Below are 15,534 nucleotides of genomic sequence, written 5' to 3'. Positions count from 1 at the left end.
GAAAATATATGGAATCAATATTATAAATTGGATGGTTTTAATTTCACAAAAGAATATATTTTTCTGCTCATCTTGTTAGGACAAGTTCCTCCGTGTATCGGAAGGCCCGTTAAATTGGTAGGTCCCGGCTGTCCTTGAATATCTTTGACAGTCGTTTCGGGTAGTCAGAAATTTTACAGCCAATCTTACAAGGGCTATCGATTTGTTCAGATAAGCGTGTTGAGGAGGTCAGATAGGCAGTCGCTCCTTGTGGCACACTGGTACTTAGCTGCATTCAGTTAGACTGGAAGCCGACCCCTACATAGTTGGGAAAAAGGCTCCGTGTTTCATACACCATAGTTCAATCCACTGCAGCTGAGTCACGTCGAAGTTGAATGTAGTTTTATCGATTGTCGATAAAATATAGCTTAAAGGCCGGTTTACACTTTGCGAAGTGTGAAGTGATAAGTGTTAAGCGTTAACTTTACGCGATAAGTCTCAAGTGTTAAGTAGTCTTTTCCATCTCCGTTTACACAGTGTTTAGGAAGAAGCTCATAGTGGTACTGTCCGTTGTGCATAGTGTCTCTAGAAATGGAAGATGAACAGAGCCTAATATTGAGACAAATAATTAAGGAGATTGTATCTGTTGTGGTATCTGATATAGAAAATGAACTCAATTTTGAAATCGGGAATTCCCATCGCTTCACTCAGTTTCAATAGGGCCGCATCTCTCAACTGTTTGTTTTTAAATTCTGCGCACTTTACATTGTATAGGCATTCAAACTTTATGTTATATTCTTGTACGAATTTTAAAGTATGTTGTTCCGTCCACTTCATTTTCGCTTCGAACTTGACACTGCGCACTTAACACACACGTATTTACACACTGATTAGTATAGGCAAATTGCGAGAGAGGGTAGTAGAAAAGTTGAGAGGGGGTAGTCACTTAACAACAAAAATAGACCTTGATTCTATTCACTCGCACTAATCAATAAGTACTAATCGCACGTATCACTTAACACTAATCACTTTACGCTTCCGTTCACACCTTGATTACTAAACACCTGCACTAATCACCTGCAGTGTTAACTTAACAAAGTGTAAACCGGGCATAAGATAGATAGATATTTAGTTGCATAGATATTTATTTATATGGCTCCCATATCGATTCCCAACAGCGAAAGAATTTTTCAAATCTGCTGAGCAGTATCGAAGCCTTTGGGGTAAAAACAAAGAACAATTATTAGGTTAAATGTTTTTTTTTTAAGAAATAATTATACTTTTCGATCTATATAGGTACTTTTTTACAAAATATTTGTAATAACTGTAAAAAAGGATGGGTCTATTAAAACAAAAAATAAAATTAAAAATAATTACCAACTAATTTTAATTAAAAAATAACCTTAAAACTAGATACAAGCTAGAAACAGCGAAAACGAATACTTTGTACAATAAAAACAAATAAGCTGGGAAGAGAACGCAGAACAGAATCTTGAAAAAGAACTGTTTTTTCAGGGCGTAAGCTGAACCTTTCAGTCCGTCTTTAATTATAAACTTTCTCAATCCTAAACACCATAGTACCATGTACTCGGTCCACTGTAGCTGAGTGACGTCGAAGTTGAATATAGTTTTATCGATTGTCGATAAAAAAATATAAAATGTAGCTTATGATAAATAGGTATATTTATTTATTTTATTTGCATAGATAGGTAGATTTATATGGCACCCGGGGATATACATAGATTCCCAACAGCGAAAGAATTTTCCTAATCTGTTGAGTAGTATCGCTCAATCCTTCTCCGTGTGAGAAGAGGCCTGTGCCCAGCAGTGGGACGATAAAAAGGCTGTAATAGTTGAGTAGCATCGAAGCCTTTACGGTAAAAACAAAGAATAATTATTAGGTTAATGTCTTTTTTTTAAGAAATAAATATATTTTTCGATCTGTATAGGTACTTTTTTACAAAATACTTGTAATAACTGTAAAAAAGGATGGGTCAAATAAAACAAAAAATAAAAAATCACTACCAACTAAATTTAATCAAAAAAATAACCTTAAAACTAAATACAAACTAGAAATAGCGAAAACGAATACTTTATACAATAAGAACAAATAAGCAGGAAAGAGAACGCAGAACAAAATCTTGAAAAAGAACTGCTTTTTAACGGCGTAAGCTGAACCTTTCAGTCCGTCTTTAACTATAAACTTTCTCAGTCCTAAACACCATAGCACCATGTATTCGGTCCACTGTAGCTGAGTGACGTCGAAGTTGAATATAGTTTTATCGATAGTCGATAAACCGTCGTATAGTGCTGCGGTATTGTCGTCGATAAACCGCCAATCGTTGACAGTGAAGTAGGATAGAGCAATAGACATTTTGAACATTTTCGTGTAGATTTTTACGAATCTGTAAAGAAAAATATGATTCTGAATTATTTACCTTTCTCGCGCTAAAATACTATTTCACCGGTTACTGAAAGTCTCAGATAGGCTATCAGGAACTGACAGATAAATTATAACTGTTGGTTTCAAAGATTTGGACAGTTATATCTTATCTGACAGAGCGCATAAACTACCGGATATAACTTAAATACTGACTATCGACAACTATCAAAACCGGGTCAACTTTTTAAATACATTTTTCGTACTAGTATTTTTTAATGATATACTAGCTGGTCCTCACGGTTTCACCCGTCACTTGAAAACTATTTTCCGGAACTAGATAAATTTTAGCCTAGTATTTCATTCGGGTATCGTGTAGTTTCCGACCCAACAATTTTTTCTTTGTCATCATAATCTAGACACACGGCAGTGTGTCCGCCAAGTTCGAGCAAAAAAAACACCGGCCGTGGGTTATATTACACGAACCATTTCGGGCCAAAATAGACCCCCCTATAACTCAAAATCTATTGTATTTACGCATACCAAATTTCTAGTATCGGTTGAGACCCCCTCACTTATCTAAAATACAAAATTTCATTAATATCTCAGTTAAAAATAGTTACTTTTTGATGATGTTACTTGGCAGTTTTAATAGAAGATTAAATACTTGATTCATTGCGTTTAGTAGGTTTATAACAAGGTGTGTGAAAACTTGCCAAGTAACATCATTAAAAAGTAACTATTTTTAAATGAGGTATGTGTATGGAACTTGGTACTTATTCAGATCTCACTTCTTTTATAGGCGAAGCATTCCCATATTATCGAACTTGGCAGCCTTTCACATTTTTGTTTTGGGTGGGATACATATTACTGAACAGTAAACCAGCTACTTATTTAAACATCTTACCTCCTCTCTTTCCCCAATACAAAGCATACCGCATCAATGACATACGCTGGTATAAAATGCAATAACCAGGAATATAACCAGAATACGGTAGGATTATTGGTTCCCCAAGCAAAGGCATACGCTATAGCCGATGGGCTGGGATAATGTTTCGCTATATAACCTTCCGTGAAGTCTACCAGCCAACCTGTTGGGTAAAATCAGTATTTTAGGCCAAAGCTAGTTTACAATAGAAATTAGAAACTATCCTTGTAAAAAAATAAATAAAATCGTCTCCATCGCTGTCGACTGGGAGCGTGCCCAAGAGGCTGGTAACATTACCTCGTTGGATCAAGTTAAAAGAGTTGTTTTAAAAAAACTTACGTTAATGGACGTGGCACTAAAGTAAAGATGCTTATTTTCATGAAAGCGGGTGAGCCATACTTGTGTGTGTAAATATACATTCACATTGTATTTGTATGATTCGGCTACTCGACCACTACTCGACAATGTTATTTTTTTTGAAAATACGGGGCTTTTTTTTCTAGTCTCATCTTTGGCAGGTTTTATCGGACTTTCTGATTTCTGACTACCCATCAAACGCAGGAGGGTAACCAGTCATACCAAGGGGTATCGTCTAGGGCAGGGACTGAAAACGGTAAAGGTATAAGGGTATGGTACCGGTATAGAATTACGATACAGTTTTGATTTAGGGGTAGACCCAAAAAGGTAGAGAATAACGGTTGTGGTACCGATAAAAAATATACCCTTACATTACTAGTACCTTACTACTGAAATAATTTCGGTACCCAAAAAAAATCTATAAAAGCGAGCTGTCAACGTCATTTCTTAACGAGCGCGGGCGGCAGGATACAAAGAAAACCTCAATTTTATTATTTAAATATCTAAAAAAAATAATGATACCGCAATATTACGATACCAAAATAAACCGGTACCGTTTCTTTAAGGTATCGTAATTTAAAGGTATGACGTCATACCGCTTACCGTTTTAACCAGTATTTTTTCGGTTATTCAGTCCCTGGTCTAGGGTCAGATAGGCAGACGCTCCTTGTAAAACACCAGTACCTACTCAGCTGCATCTATTTCGACTGGAAGCCGATGCCAACATAGCATGGGAAAAGACTAGACAGATTCAAAGAATAGTCTTTATATCTTTACGTTAATTGCTTTTGAATCTATTATAGTTATTTTCTTAGAAAAGTCAATTCAATTCAATGTATTTTTCTTTGTGAGCCTAGGTGTACAGAAAGGTCTTAAAATTAAACATATTGGCCTTACTGCAAAAACTTTAACCACTGTTTTACACTTGTCTAAAAAAATGTGGCTCCAAAATGAACCATATGTCAACGTCATAATTTGTCATTTTTTTAGACAAGTCTTAAACTGACGTTAATAAGTTTTTGTGGTAAGACGGGTCATGTTTAAAGTTGATATACGAAATGTAATTCTTACCCCATCTCGTCGGATTTCTCGTGGATGTAGTAACGGTATAAATCTTAGGCTTGGTCTCTCCTCTCTGGATTTTCTTATAGGTTTCATACGCCGACACAATGATAGCATTGTTTACATAGTCCACTGGAACTAGGCCTATGTTCACGTCATTGTCGGACATAATTGTGTGCATCAGGCCTATACCGGGGCCTAGGACTACCTGTGAATTTGGAAAAAAAGTTAAAGGTCAAATCATTTTACTTCATTTAGGCCTTTACAAGCTCTTATGAATGTGAAAAGGAGTTTCCTATGGAGAAGAACGGACAAGAAACTGCATAGTTATTCTTTTTTAAATGGGTTCCTATAAATTATGTTGAATGTTTTATACTGCCTACTTATGCATTGTTACATCATCATACATAGTAAAGGGTTTTTTTTATGGATATCTCTATAATTAAATGAATACAAATTAGTATTAATGATAGTAATGGATAATTATTAATAACTTACACCACTGGCGCCGTAAACATTGGACATGTCCAACCAACCAGGAGTGGGTTCCTTGTGTGCTACAATTACTGGAATAGAATTAAAAATAACGGTATTATAAAAATTGTTTCGGATGGCACGTTAAACTGTAGGTCCCGGCTGTCATTGAACATCCTTGGCAGTTGTTACGGGTAGTCAGAAGCCAGTAAGTCTGACACCAGTCTAACCAAGGGTATTGGGTTGCCCGGGTAACTGGGTTGAGGAGGCCAGATAGGCAGTCGCTTCTTGTAAAGCGCTGGTACTCAGCCGAATCCGGTTAGACTGGAAGCCGACCCCAACATGGTTGGGAAAAAGGCTCGGAGGATGGTATTATAAAAATGTTTTTTTTTTTTTTATACTTCTCTGTCTGACGCCTATTGACATTATTTCTAGCCTAGGGACTTATCGCACGCGGTTTGACGAGTCCTAAGGGAGTTTCTTCCCGCACATGGATAAAAACTAGCAATAATATTCTGATATAGACTATGTTACTGCTATTTCATTAAATCATCCCTGTGTTTTTGCGCCAAACAATAGCAAACACACATACAGACATCCATGCAAAAACGGTTAGCTTTTTTTATCAATAGTATAAACTTTAACCTTTTCTTCCTGGACCTATTTTTCAGTAAAAACCGTTGCATATTTCGTCTGCGTCAGGACCCCTATCACAACTCTCCGATCCTCTCGAAATACATATAGAGAGTTGCTACCTAATTGCTACCAGCTACCATTAGTTGCTACCAATTGCTACCCTCATGGTTTCAAAGATATTCAGAATCTAAAGGTGACAGCCATTCTGATATCAGGATGGCTGTCACTTTTCCCAGTGTGAAGAAACGGCGCAAAAGTATTGTGTTTTTTTTTTCACCCAGAGTTGCTACCTAATTGCTACCCTCCAGAATTAAATTTTGGACCACATCGATTTCGTGGATAAAAAGATATTCAAAATTAGTTTTTGCGTCTATCAAAAATGAATTAGCAAGTTTACAGTTCAATACAAAGCGGTACTTTTGAATTAGGCGCTATCTATAGTCTACCTGTCATATCAACTTATGTATGCCAACTTGCTAAGGTGATCTTCACACTGCCCCGCATCACGCTGCATCTTGCGTGTCGACGCACCTACGCGCGTTCCTGCGGGAGTGCAGATCTGCATCATCGTGCGGGTTTTTCACGCAGTCACGCGCGTAGGTGCGTTTTGTAAATTCACGCACAGCGAGTTCCATTTTCAAATATACACGTCACGCCCATTCAAAATCACGCGCGGCATTGCGGGATTCAGTGTGTCATACCTTGCGTCTCGCCCCGCACCTACGCGCGGGGGTGCGTGTTTCTCCGCATGTATGTACGTGACTCGCATGAACGCGCGTGGATGCATTTTCAGTGTGTTGGACTATGCGTGTTTTCCATACAAACGGAGATATTTCCATACAACGAAAAAAAACGCATCCACGCACTACGCTGCATCATGCGGGGCAGTGTGATAATCGCTTAATTTATTTTGGCATGGTGCAAAAACTCGTTTTTTTACCATACCAACCAGACCATATTTCTTGAGCTTATCACGAACCTACAGTCTAACGACGCGGATTTGATTTGATTTTTTTTACAATAATTTAGTGTCAGTTTTAGACTCACCTATAGCAGGTCTGACAATACACAGAGGCAGACCGTCCGCCATGGACCTGACAGTTTCCTCAGCAACAGCCTTCCCGAAGGAGTAGGTGTTTGGCCAATTTTTGATTAATCTGGAATAAAAAAATGTTAAGTTAATTGTGGTGACTATTGTTTAGTAGCTGTTTCCCAAGTGCCGAGGGAAGAACTTACAGCTCTAGACTTTATATTTGTATACCTTTAATTTACGTTGGTTCAGTAATCTTGGCCTGAAAGTTAGAAACAAATGGAGAACTTTCCCAGTTACTAGTACAATACTAGCTTCCGAAAGTGGTTTCACCTGTATCTCGAGGGCACTCTTTCCCGCACTCGGACAAAAACTCACCTGCTATGTTTATTCTGACACATACCTAAGCTATATTACTGCCAAAGTTCCCTCAGAGTCAATCCAGTAGTTTTTTCGTGAAACAGGAACAAACTTCTTTGAATAAACTTTTCGCATTTTTCTCAAAACACTAGTTTACTTTAAGCAAAACGTGACAATTCACATAAAACAATTGTTTTTAAGAAAAACTACGTTCATGATCATTGAAAATGGACCCAATAAAGAAAGGATTTAGCCAATTTCGCGTGCTATATAGTGACGCATATTTTTCTCCTACCTTGTTTTGTATGTCCATTTGCTTATCTGTTATTTGTCCTATATGCGTCATAACCTCAAATAAATGCTTTAGACTTTGAACTCACCCACTACTAATATCATTAAGTTTCTCCTCATCAACAGTCTCAGCGAGCTGGATGAGCGTCTCCGGGTCTATGGGGCTCTTGTAGAAGTCCTCCAGCACTTCTGTGTTGATCATGTTCTCGCAGGCGTAGGAATATGCCGTCGAGACGTGGACGTATGATCTGAGGAGGGAAGGTTAGAATTATTTGTCTGCTTGACATGGGTTACAATGCTAAGGTTTGGTAAGCGGTTTAAAGGTGTCTATGGTATTCTTTGTTGAATGGGATATCTAATACATATTGCAAGAATTTTTGGGATCGGAACAGTGGTTACTGAGCGAGTTCAAGCAAACAAAGAAATAAATTGTACAGTACAGTACAGTACCTACTACATTATAATGTAGGTGCCTAAGTATAGATAATAAAGAGGCAGGATTGAGTACTTTAAAATATTTTATCGAGACATCTTTGTGAGGTTTTGGTTGGTCCCAACTTCCAACTGGATACTGTAAGTATAATATACTCATCATCTAAATTGTAAGTTCATCTGTCTAGCCTTTTCCTAATCATGTTAGGGTCAGACCACAAGATGAAGCTGTGTCCTGTCCAGTAGTGTACCACATGGAGCACCTGCCTATCTGAACTCCTCAGATTAGTAATCTGGGCAATCGCGTTGCTCTTTTGGTAAGACTAATGTCTAAATTGTAAGTTATTTATATCTGTGCTTACTTTAGTTTCTTGCAAGCCTTGCCGAGTAGGAGAGCCTCCCTGGCACCGCGGACGTTGATCAAAGTGGCTATTTTGAGGGGCTCGTCAAACCTCGTGGTCGCAGCCACGTGCATGAATATATCCGTCTGCGAAATGATATAAAAAATATAATAAACAGACTAAATGAAAGATGGCCAAACGAACAAGCCCTAGTGTCAGAGTTTTCTCAGACCCCTGACGGCCTCTGACGTGGAATTGTAACAACGACTGCTACTGAGTAGCATTCGGGGACGCCGGCGACACGAGCCCTCCCAGGCACGTTGGTCACCGCCTACTCCAGTTTTCGGGCTGCTTTGTGAAAATTTCTAAGACCCACAAAGCGATCCAGGAACCTAATTCTTGCTAAAAAATAAGATTGCTTATGTCTTCAAGTCATCATAAGCTCATTATGATGAACATTTCATCCATTCGCTGGTCTATATCTTTATTACGTCTATTAATCTTCTTTTAATCATTAGGTACTCTATTTCTCCCTCTCCTAGCTAGTGATTACCTCGTTTGATAACTATAAATGATGAACTAACCTCATCAGCAACCATGTTCCAGTCCTTCTCGCTCAATCCAAGTTTCATTTCAGCAACATCTCCGGCTACTGGTATGATCTTCTCGGCGAAATTAGGGTGCAATTCCTTTACTGCATCAAAAACCTGAAAATTGTAAATTAGGGGTCGCTTTTAGAACTACCGTATACTGTAAACTTTTAGTAGTTTTATCAAACTCCCCGGGTCTCCCGTTTTGTCCTGGTAATTAGGTTGAGGAGGTCAGATAGGCACTCGCCCCTTGTAACTCAGCTGCATTCGGTTAGATTGGAAGTCGACCCCAAAATATTTGGGAAAAGGCTCGGGAGATGATGTAGCTTTGCAAAGGTATATTTGCCAGCATAGATGCAACATTTTGAAATCAGTCCAGTTATTTAAGAGATTATTTGTTACATACACAAAACACGGTGCTCTTTATAATGTCAAGTATTGATGACAGGGTAATTATTTAAATTATACTGCTAGCATATTTTAGTGTGTCTATTGACGCACTGATTGTTATAGGCATACTAAAATAAGCCTAATGACATAAATAAATTATGTAAAATGCGATTGAACAATAAAACAATGATATAATTACATATATTATGTTCTATTATGTAATTCCTACTTACATATCGTTATGTAACTTACATGAAGTGTGAATTGTCATTGAACATCCTTGGCAGTCGTTACGGGTAGTCAGAAGCCAGTAAGTCTGACACCAGTCTAACCAAGGGGTATTGCGTTGCCTGGGTAACTGGGTTGAGGGGGTCAGATAGGGCAGTCGCTCCTTATAAAGCACTGGTACTCAGCTACATCCGGTTAGACTGGAAGCCGACCCCAACACAGTTGGGGTTCGGAGGATGATGATGATAAAGTGTGATTTGTAATTTTGTAGCAAAAAAAAAAAAAATCAAAAACTTCTGAACCTATATCTTTCATTAACACAACGCCTTCTCATCACTGATTTGATCCTGATACGGGAAGGAAATTATTATATATGAAACCTGAATGAAACCTCGGAAAACACTCAATACTACTCAATCTGTATTAATTTTAAAGTTGATGAGTTTATACGTTTTTTTTGTTTGTTTGTACCCGAAGGGTTTCTAATCTATTAAACCGATTTGAGAAAAAAAAACACTGTTGTAAAGCTTCACTCTTCCCAAGTAACACAGGCTATATTTTATCCCAGTAAATGCAATAGTCTCCACGGGACGCAGCGCAGGTGAAACCGCGGGCAAACGGCTAGTCATGAATGAAATCTTAAAGTAAAACTACTCACGGGATCCTGTAGCATGTCCAACAATCTCTGTTCAATAGGTTTTCCCTTTTTACTTCTGAGCAAGAGCAGGATCTTTGATATCTTCGTCGCTCTGTAAGAAGTAAACACAATAATCTATATGATGATGTCCTCCTAGCCGATTATCGGCTACGGCGGCTGTTCTCATGTAAGGAGATTAGCCAACTGCGCAGGACATATTATAGTGCACAAGCATTTGCGCAGACACAGGTGCACTCCCTATTCCTTCACTCTCGTATCCCGATGGGACGGCAATCCGACACGACCGGTAAGAGATCAGGCGCAGGACCGACATTTACGTGCTCTCCGATGCACGGGTGAATCAATCACCAACTTCCAGGCTTCGGGCTGCTTTGTGAAAGTCTTCTAAAACCCACAAAGCGATTTCGGCCCGACTCGGGAATCGAACCCGAGACCTCGTGCTCAGCAGCCACACTTGCGACAACTAGACCAACGAGGCAGTTCATACATATCATTCATCATATCATCATCATTCATCTATATCTATACATATAATAAATCTGTAAAAAAACTGTCTGTACATTGAATATATTAAAAAAATAATAATTGGGTGGGGTTTAGAAACAGTAATGGAGCACAAATCCAAAAAAAAAATTCTGTCTGTATGTCTGTATGTCTGTATGTCTGTATGTCTGTTTGTTTGTACACGCTAATCTTCCGAACTACTGAACGGATTTCAATGATTTTTTCTTTGTTGTGTCAGTATTAAGCCTGGTCAACATATAGGCTATAATTTATCTTCGAAACTTGAAGACCTGATGCAGAACACCAACAGACCAACAAAACTATAAGAGATACAAAAATGGTGTCATGGCAAAAATTGTTTCATGTGATGAGCATTTTCAGCTGAGATAATAAATTTGAAGATCTGGAACACCTGATGTGGAACCCCAAGAGCCCAGCTTCTCTGTACCATATACAGGTATGCCGTTTTAGCAAAAGTTGTTCAATTTGATAAGCACTTTCTATTGACTTATACAAATTGAAGATCTAAAACACCTGATGTGGAACTCCAGGGGCCCAGCTAGACTATAGCATATAGAGGTATGACGTTTTAGCAAAAGTTGTTCAATCTGATAAGCACTCTCTGTTGACTTATAAAAATTGAAGATGTAAAACACCTGATGTGGAAACCCAGGAGCCCAGCTAGACTATAGCTTATAAAGATATGACGTTTTAGCAAAAGTGGTTCAATCTGATAAGCACTCTCTATTTTGACGTATAAGCATCGAAGATCTGGAACACCTGATGTAGAACTTCAAGAGCAATACTATACTTGAAATGTATAGAAATGAATGTTATGAAATAGGTATGGTGAATCAAAAAAAGTAATTAGTCCGTCTTTTAGATAACCCTAAAATAATGGACACGTATTTTTTCTTTTCTCCTTCTCACAAACAAATAATAACGAAGATATAACACGTTTGAATTTTGTGTTAAGTCACTGCTTAGTACAAATTTTACATACCTAGACGTGGCGTCACGAGCCCCCACTCTCCGACTTTGTTGCGTTATATCTCATTATTATTTTGTATGTCTCTTGTCACTTCCAGACCTCGGGACTACAGAGTTCCGAATTTTTGGGAGGCAAACGTGAGGCCAAAGCCAACACGCTGAAGCCCTTTTGAGACAACTTTAATGAAATGGTGACACAAAACCGACAATTATCCCTTTATATAGAAATTTATATAGAAATGAACCCAAGGACAATCCCCGGTGAACGTCGTTAAAAAAAAGACAATCTGTGCTATACCATTGCAAACTGTGGATGAATACTACTTGGGCTATTGTGATGGGATGCTAATGGACTAGGAATGGGGAAACTACGGGAACTATGGCTCCTGCCGATGACAATGTATTAGATACATGTAAAAATGGCAGGTGGAGAATCGCCAGCTCACTTACTGGGCCCCCGGGAATCTGTCACTGAATATCAACAAAAGGGCAACAGGGACATGAGCGGCTGAAGTGTGAGGATACCTCGGCGGATTTTAAACGCAGATTACGCGCTCCCTGTGGGTCACTTACCACGAGGCACCTATCCTCCGAGCAGGGCTACTAACGCTGCTCAAGCGACTCCACTCTGGATGGTCAAGCCAAGCCAGAGGCGTGAGACCTATCCCCGTCATGGTTCACTCCAACCGGCCGGAGATGGGGGACAGTATACTCTCCCTGGGGAACTCAGTATATATGCCCCGCGGGGTCGCTACTCCCCGTCATCAGCCTCAGATATCCTGCGATGCTTATATCTCATTATTATTGTCGTTATTATCTCAAGAGCCTTTGTCCCAATTATGTTAGGGTCGACTTCCAGTCACGATGCAACTGAGTACCAGTGTTTTAAAAGGAGCGACTGCCTATTTGACATCCACAACCCGGTTAACCGCTCAACCCCAACACCTCTCGGTAAAACTGGTCAGACTTAGTGGGTTCTGACTACCCATAACGACTGCCAAGAATGTTCAATGACAGCCGGAACCTACAGTTTAACATCCCCTCCAAATAACGGTCATTGGTATCCAAAATATACGTAGAAAGTACATACGAACTTAGAAAAGTTGCATTGGCAGGTACTTGCCAGACCTGGAATCAAAGACGCACGCTCATACTTGAGAGATTGGTTCTCTACCCACTAAACCACCACGACTTCCACTAAGTCATCACGACTTTGTCATCTCAGTAACATTTATGGCCTTACTACAAAAACTTTAACCCCTGTTTTACTCTTGTCTAATAAAATTTTGGCTGCAAAATGAACCGTATGTCAACGTCATAATTTGACATTTTTTTAGACAAGGCATAAACTGACGTTTAAAAGTTTTTGTGGTAAGACGGTTAATGTTTTTTACGTAATAATACGTGTAATATTTTTGCCATACACAACTTAAATGCGGACTAATTAGAATCACTACTTTTATCCCTATGGTCACGTCTATTGCGGTTCAGTTCTCAGCGTTTTGTTTAGTCTGCTGTGCTTTTGCCGTTAAAGTACAAAAATTAAATATATGGAACATTTCTAATGGCTATGCGTATTCCGTTGTTTTCAAGTCAACGGGCCCTTAAAATTCAATATCAGACGATTCAGATCTTTGATTTTGCTGACCCCGTAGTCGCTGGCATAAGGGACAGGTTCCGTGTACGAAGTCGCGGGCAGAAGCTAGTCATAAATAAATATTATGTAAAAAGAAAACTACTTTCTTTAAGATATTTTTACGCTAATTGCGAAACCAGGCCCAAGGTTTGCATTGCTTACAGTGCGGTTAAGAAAAGCATTAATAGGCTTCTTTTTATCCAACTGCAGGAGGTAGTTCCATAGAACTGCGGGGAACAGCCAGCACAGCGTCCAGACCGAATAAGCATTTGCTTGGACACAGATTTCACTCTCTATTTCTTCTCATAGCCCGATGGGACGACAATCCGACACCACCGGAGAGAGATAGGTAGGTAATAGAAGTATATAATTATGTTTTTTAAAGAGACTGTGACCCTTATAGATACAGATTTCATCCCCCTTCTAAAGAAAATTTCGACGCAGAAAATTTTTAATTTAGGCCTGTGAAGGTATTTCCAAAACAAAAATAATAGAAGTATAATATAATAAGTTAAAAGTTCTTCTCACCTGAAGAGTTTCTCAATGAGCTGCTTGCCGAGGAAGCCGGAGCCTCCTGTGATGAAGACAGTAGTGTTCTCATAGAATTGCTGAACAGGAGAGTCCCAACGTGCGATAGCTTCAAGCACCGGCTTCTGTCGAGCGTGGACCTTCGCCACAAACTCTTGAGCTGGATCCATAGCTTCTGTTTCCATCGTGGTTGTTTACACCTTGTAAAAGTAGAAGATTTTTTGTTTAAAGCTCTCAACGATAAAATAAACGACGATAGTTTTTTTCTGAAACTGTTTACTATGCATTTTCAAGTACAGAAGTATTACAGATTAGGATATTTCGATTCGGATAATCGACGATCTACGAAACAGACGTTTATGTTTTTAGTGAACTTGGGCTTAAGAAAAAATTGCAATGCAATATTTTAATTTACACAAATAAATGTTCCTTCTGAACTACTCGCTTTATCAAACAGGAACAAATTGCGTGTGAACATTTCTACAAATGTTCGCGAAACTGCAACCTTTGTGCGCAAACATTTTATTATGCTGGCGAATGAAATGTACGCGAATAATGTTGGAAGTATATCTTCAGAAGGTGAATGAATTTCAAACTCTAAAAGGTTGAATAGGATAATTCAAATATTCAAACAGTAGAAAAAAATCTAGTATGACATTCGTACTTGTAAATATCTACTTAATAATGTTTCTGCGTGTCATCATTTATTGTTGTTTTAATCGCAATTATTTAAATTGTCATTGTTAGTATCTAACAGTTGTAAAACTAAACGTTTTATAATTTATTCTGAAGTTAATTTCGAATTAATTATTACAATTACGCGTGACTTAAACGTGTGGTATTGTAACTTTCAGAAAACGTACTAACGGGCATTCCATTTGTTCGGTCTATCTGTTGAGTTGATTACTAAAGATAGGTTATTGACATTAGGCCGGTACAATCAAAAAGCTATCTTTATTAAGCCCTAAAACTTGCTCGCGGCGGGACCTAATAATAATAATAATAAGCCCCGCAGGGCATCTGAGGCGGATGACGGGGAGTAGCGACCCCGCGGGGCTATATATCCGAGTGCTCCAGGGAGAGTATACTGTCCCCCATCTCCGGCCTGCCGGAGTGAAGCATGACGGGGGATAGGTCTCCCGCCTCTCGGCTTGCCTTCATCGGCCGGTCAGAGTGGAGTCGCTAGAGCAGGGTTAACAGCCCACTCGGAGGGTAGGTGCCTCGTGGTAAGTGGCGAGTGGGCCGGTGATGCTGGACCCACAGGGAGCGCGTGATCTGCGTTTAAAGTCCGCCGAGGTATCCTCACCCTTCTCAGCCGCTCATGTCCCTGTTGCCCCCTTGTTGCGATTTAGCGACTGATTCCCGGGGGCCCAGTAAGTGAGTTGGCGAGTCTCCACCTGCCATTTTTACGTGTATTTATTACATTGTTATCGGCAGGTGCCATAGTTCCCGTAGTTTCCCCATTCCTAGTCCACTAGCATCCCATCACAATAGCCCAAGTAGTTTTCATCCATAGTTAGCAATAGTTTAGCACAGAACCGGGGATTGTCCTTGGGTACATTTCTATAGTGTATACAGGGATAATCGTCGGTTTTGTGTCACCATTTCATTAAAGTTGTCTCAAAAGGGCTTCAGCGTGTTGGCTTCGGCCCCACGTTCGCCTCCCAAAAATCCGGGACTCTATAGTCCCGAGGTCTGGTAGAGACATACAAGATAATAATAATAACCCCCCCATGGGGC

General features: G+C 39.3%; 1 protein-coding gene across 1 annotated transcript; it reads right to left on the bottom strand.

The window, feature by feature from the left end:
• Positions 1-1,990: 1,990 nt before the first annotated feature.
• On the bottom strand, positions 1,991-14,148 carry LOC124643875 (fatty acyl-CoA reductase wat-like). Its single transcript, XM_047183000.1, has 10 exons — positions 13,795-14,148; positions 10,137-10,227; positions 8,855-8,977; positions 8,292-8,416; positions 7,587-7,745; positions 6,864-6,973; positions 5,205-5,272; positions 4,716-4,914; positions 3,267-3,450; positions 1,991-2,384 (listed from the first exon to the last, which is right to left on the bottom strand). Exons 1-10 carry the CDS (start codon positions 13,977-13,979, stop codon positions 2,018-2,020), a joined length of 1,611 nt encoding a protein of 536 aa, XP_047038956.1. The 5' UTR covers positions 13,980-14,148; the 3' UTR covers positions 1,991-2,017.
• Between the last annotated feature and the right edge of the window lie 1,386 nt (positions 14,149-15,534).

The sequence above is a fragment of the Helicoverpa zea genome, chromosome 28 (genome assembly GCF_022581195.2).
Source record: "Helicoverpa zea isolate HzStark_Cry1AcR chromosome 28, ilHelZeax1.1, whole genome shotgun sequence".
NCBI lineage: Eukaryota > Metazoa > Arthropoda > Insecta > Lepidoptera > Noctuidae > Helicoverpa > Helicoverpa zea.
Note: the sequence above shows the minus strand (reverse complement) of the source record. Positions and strands in the feature narration are given on the sequence as shown.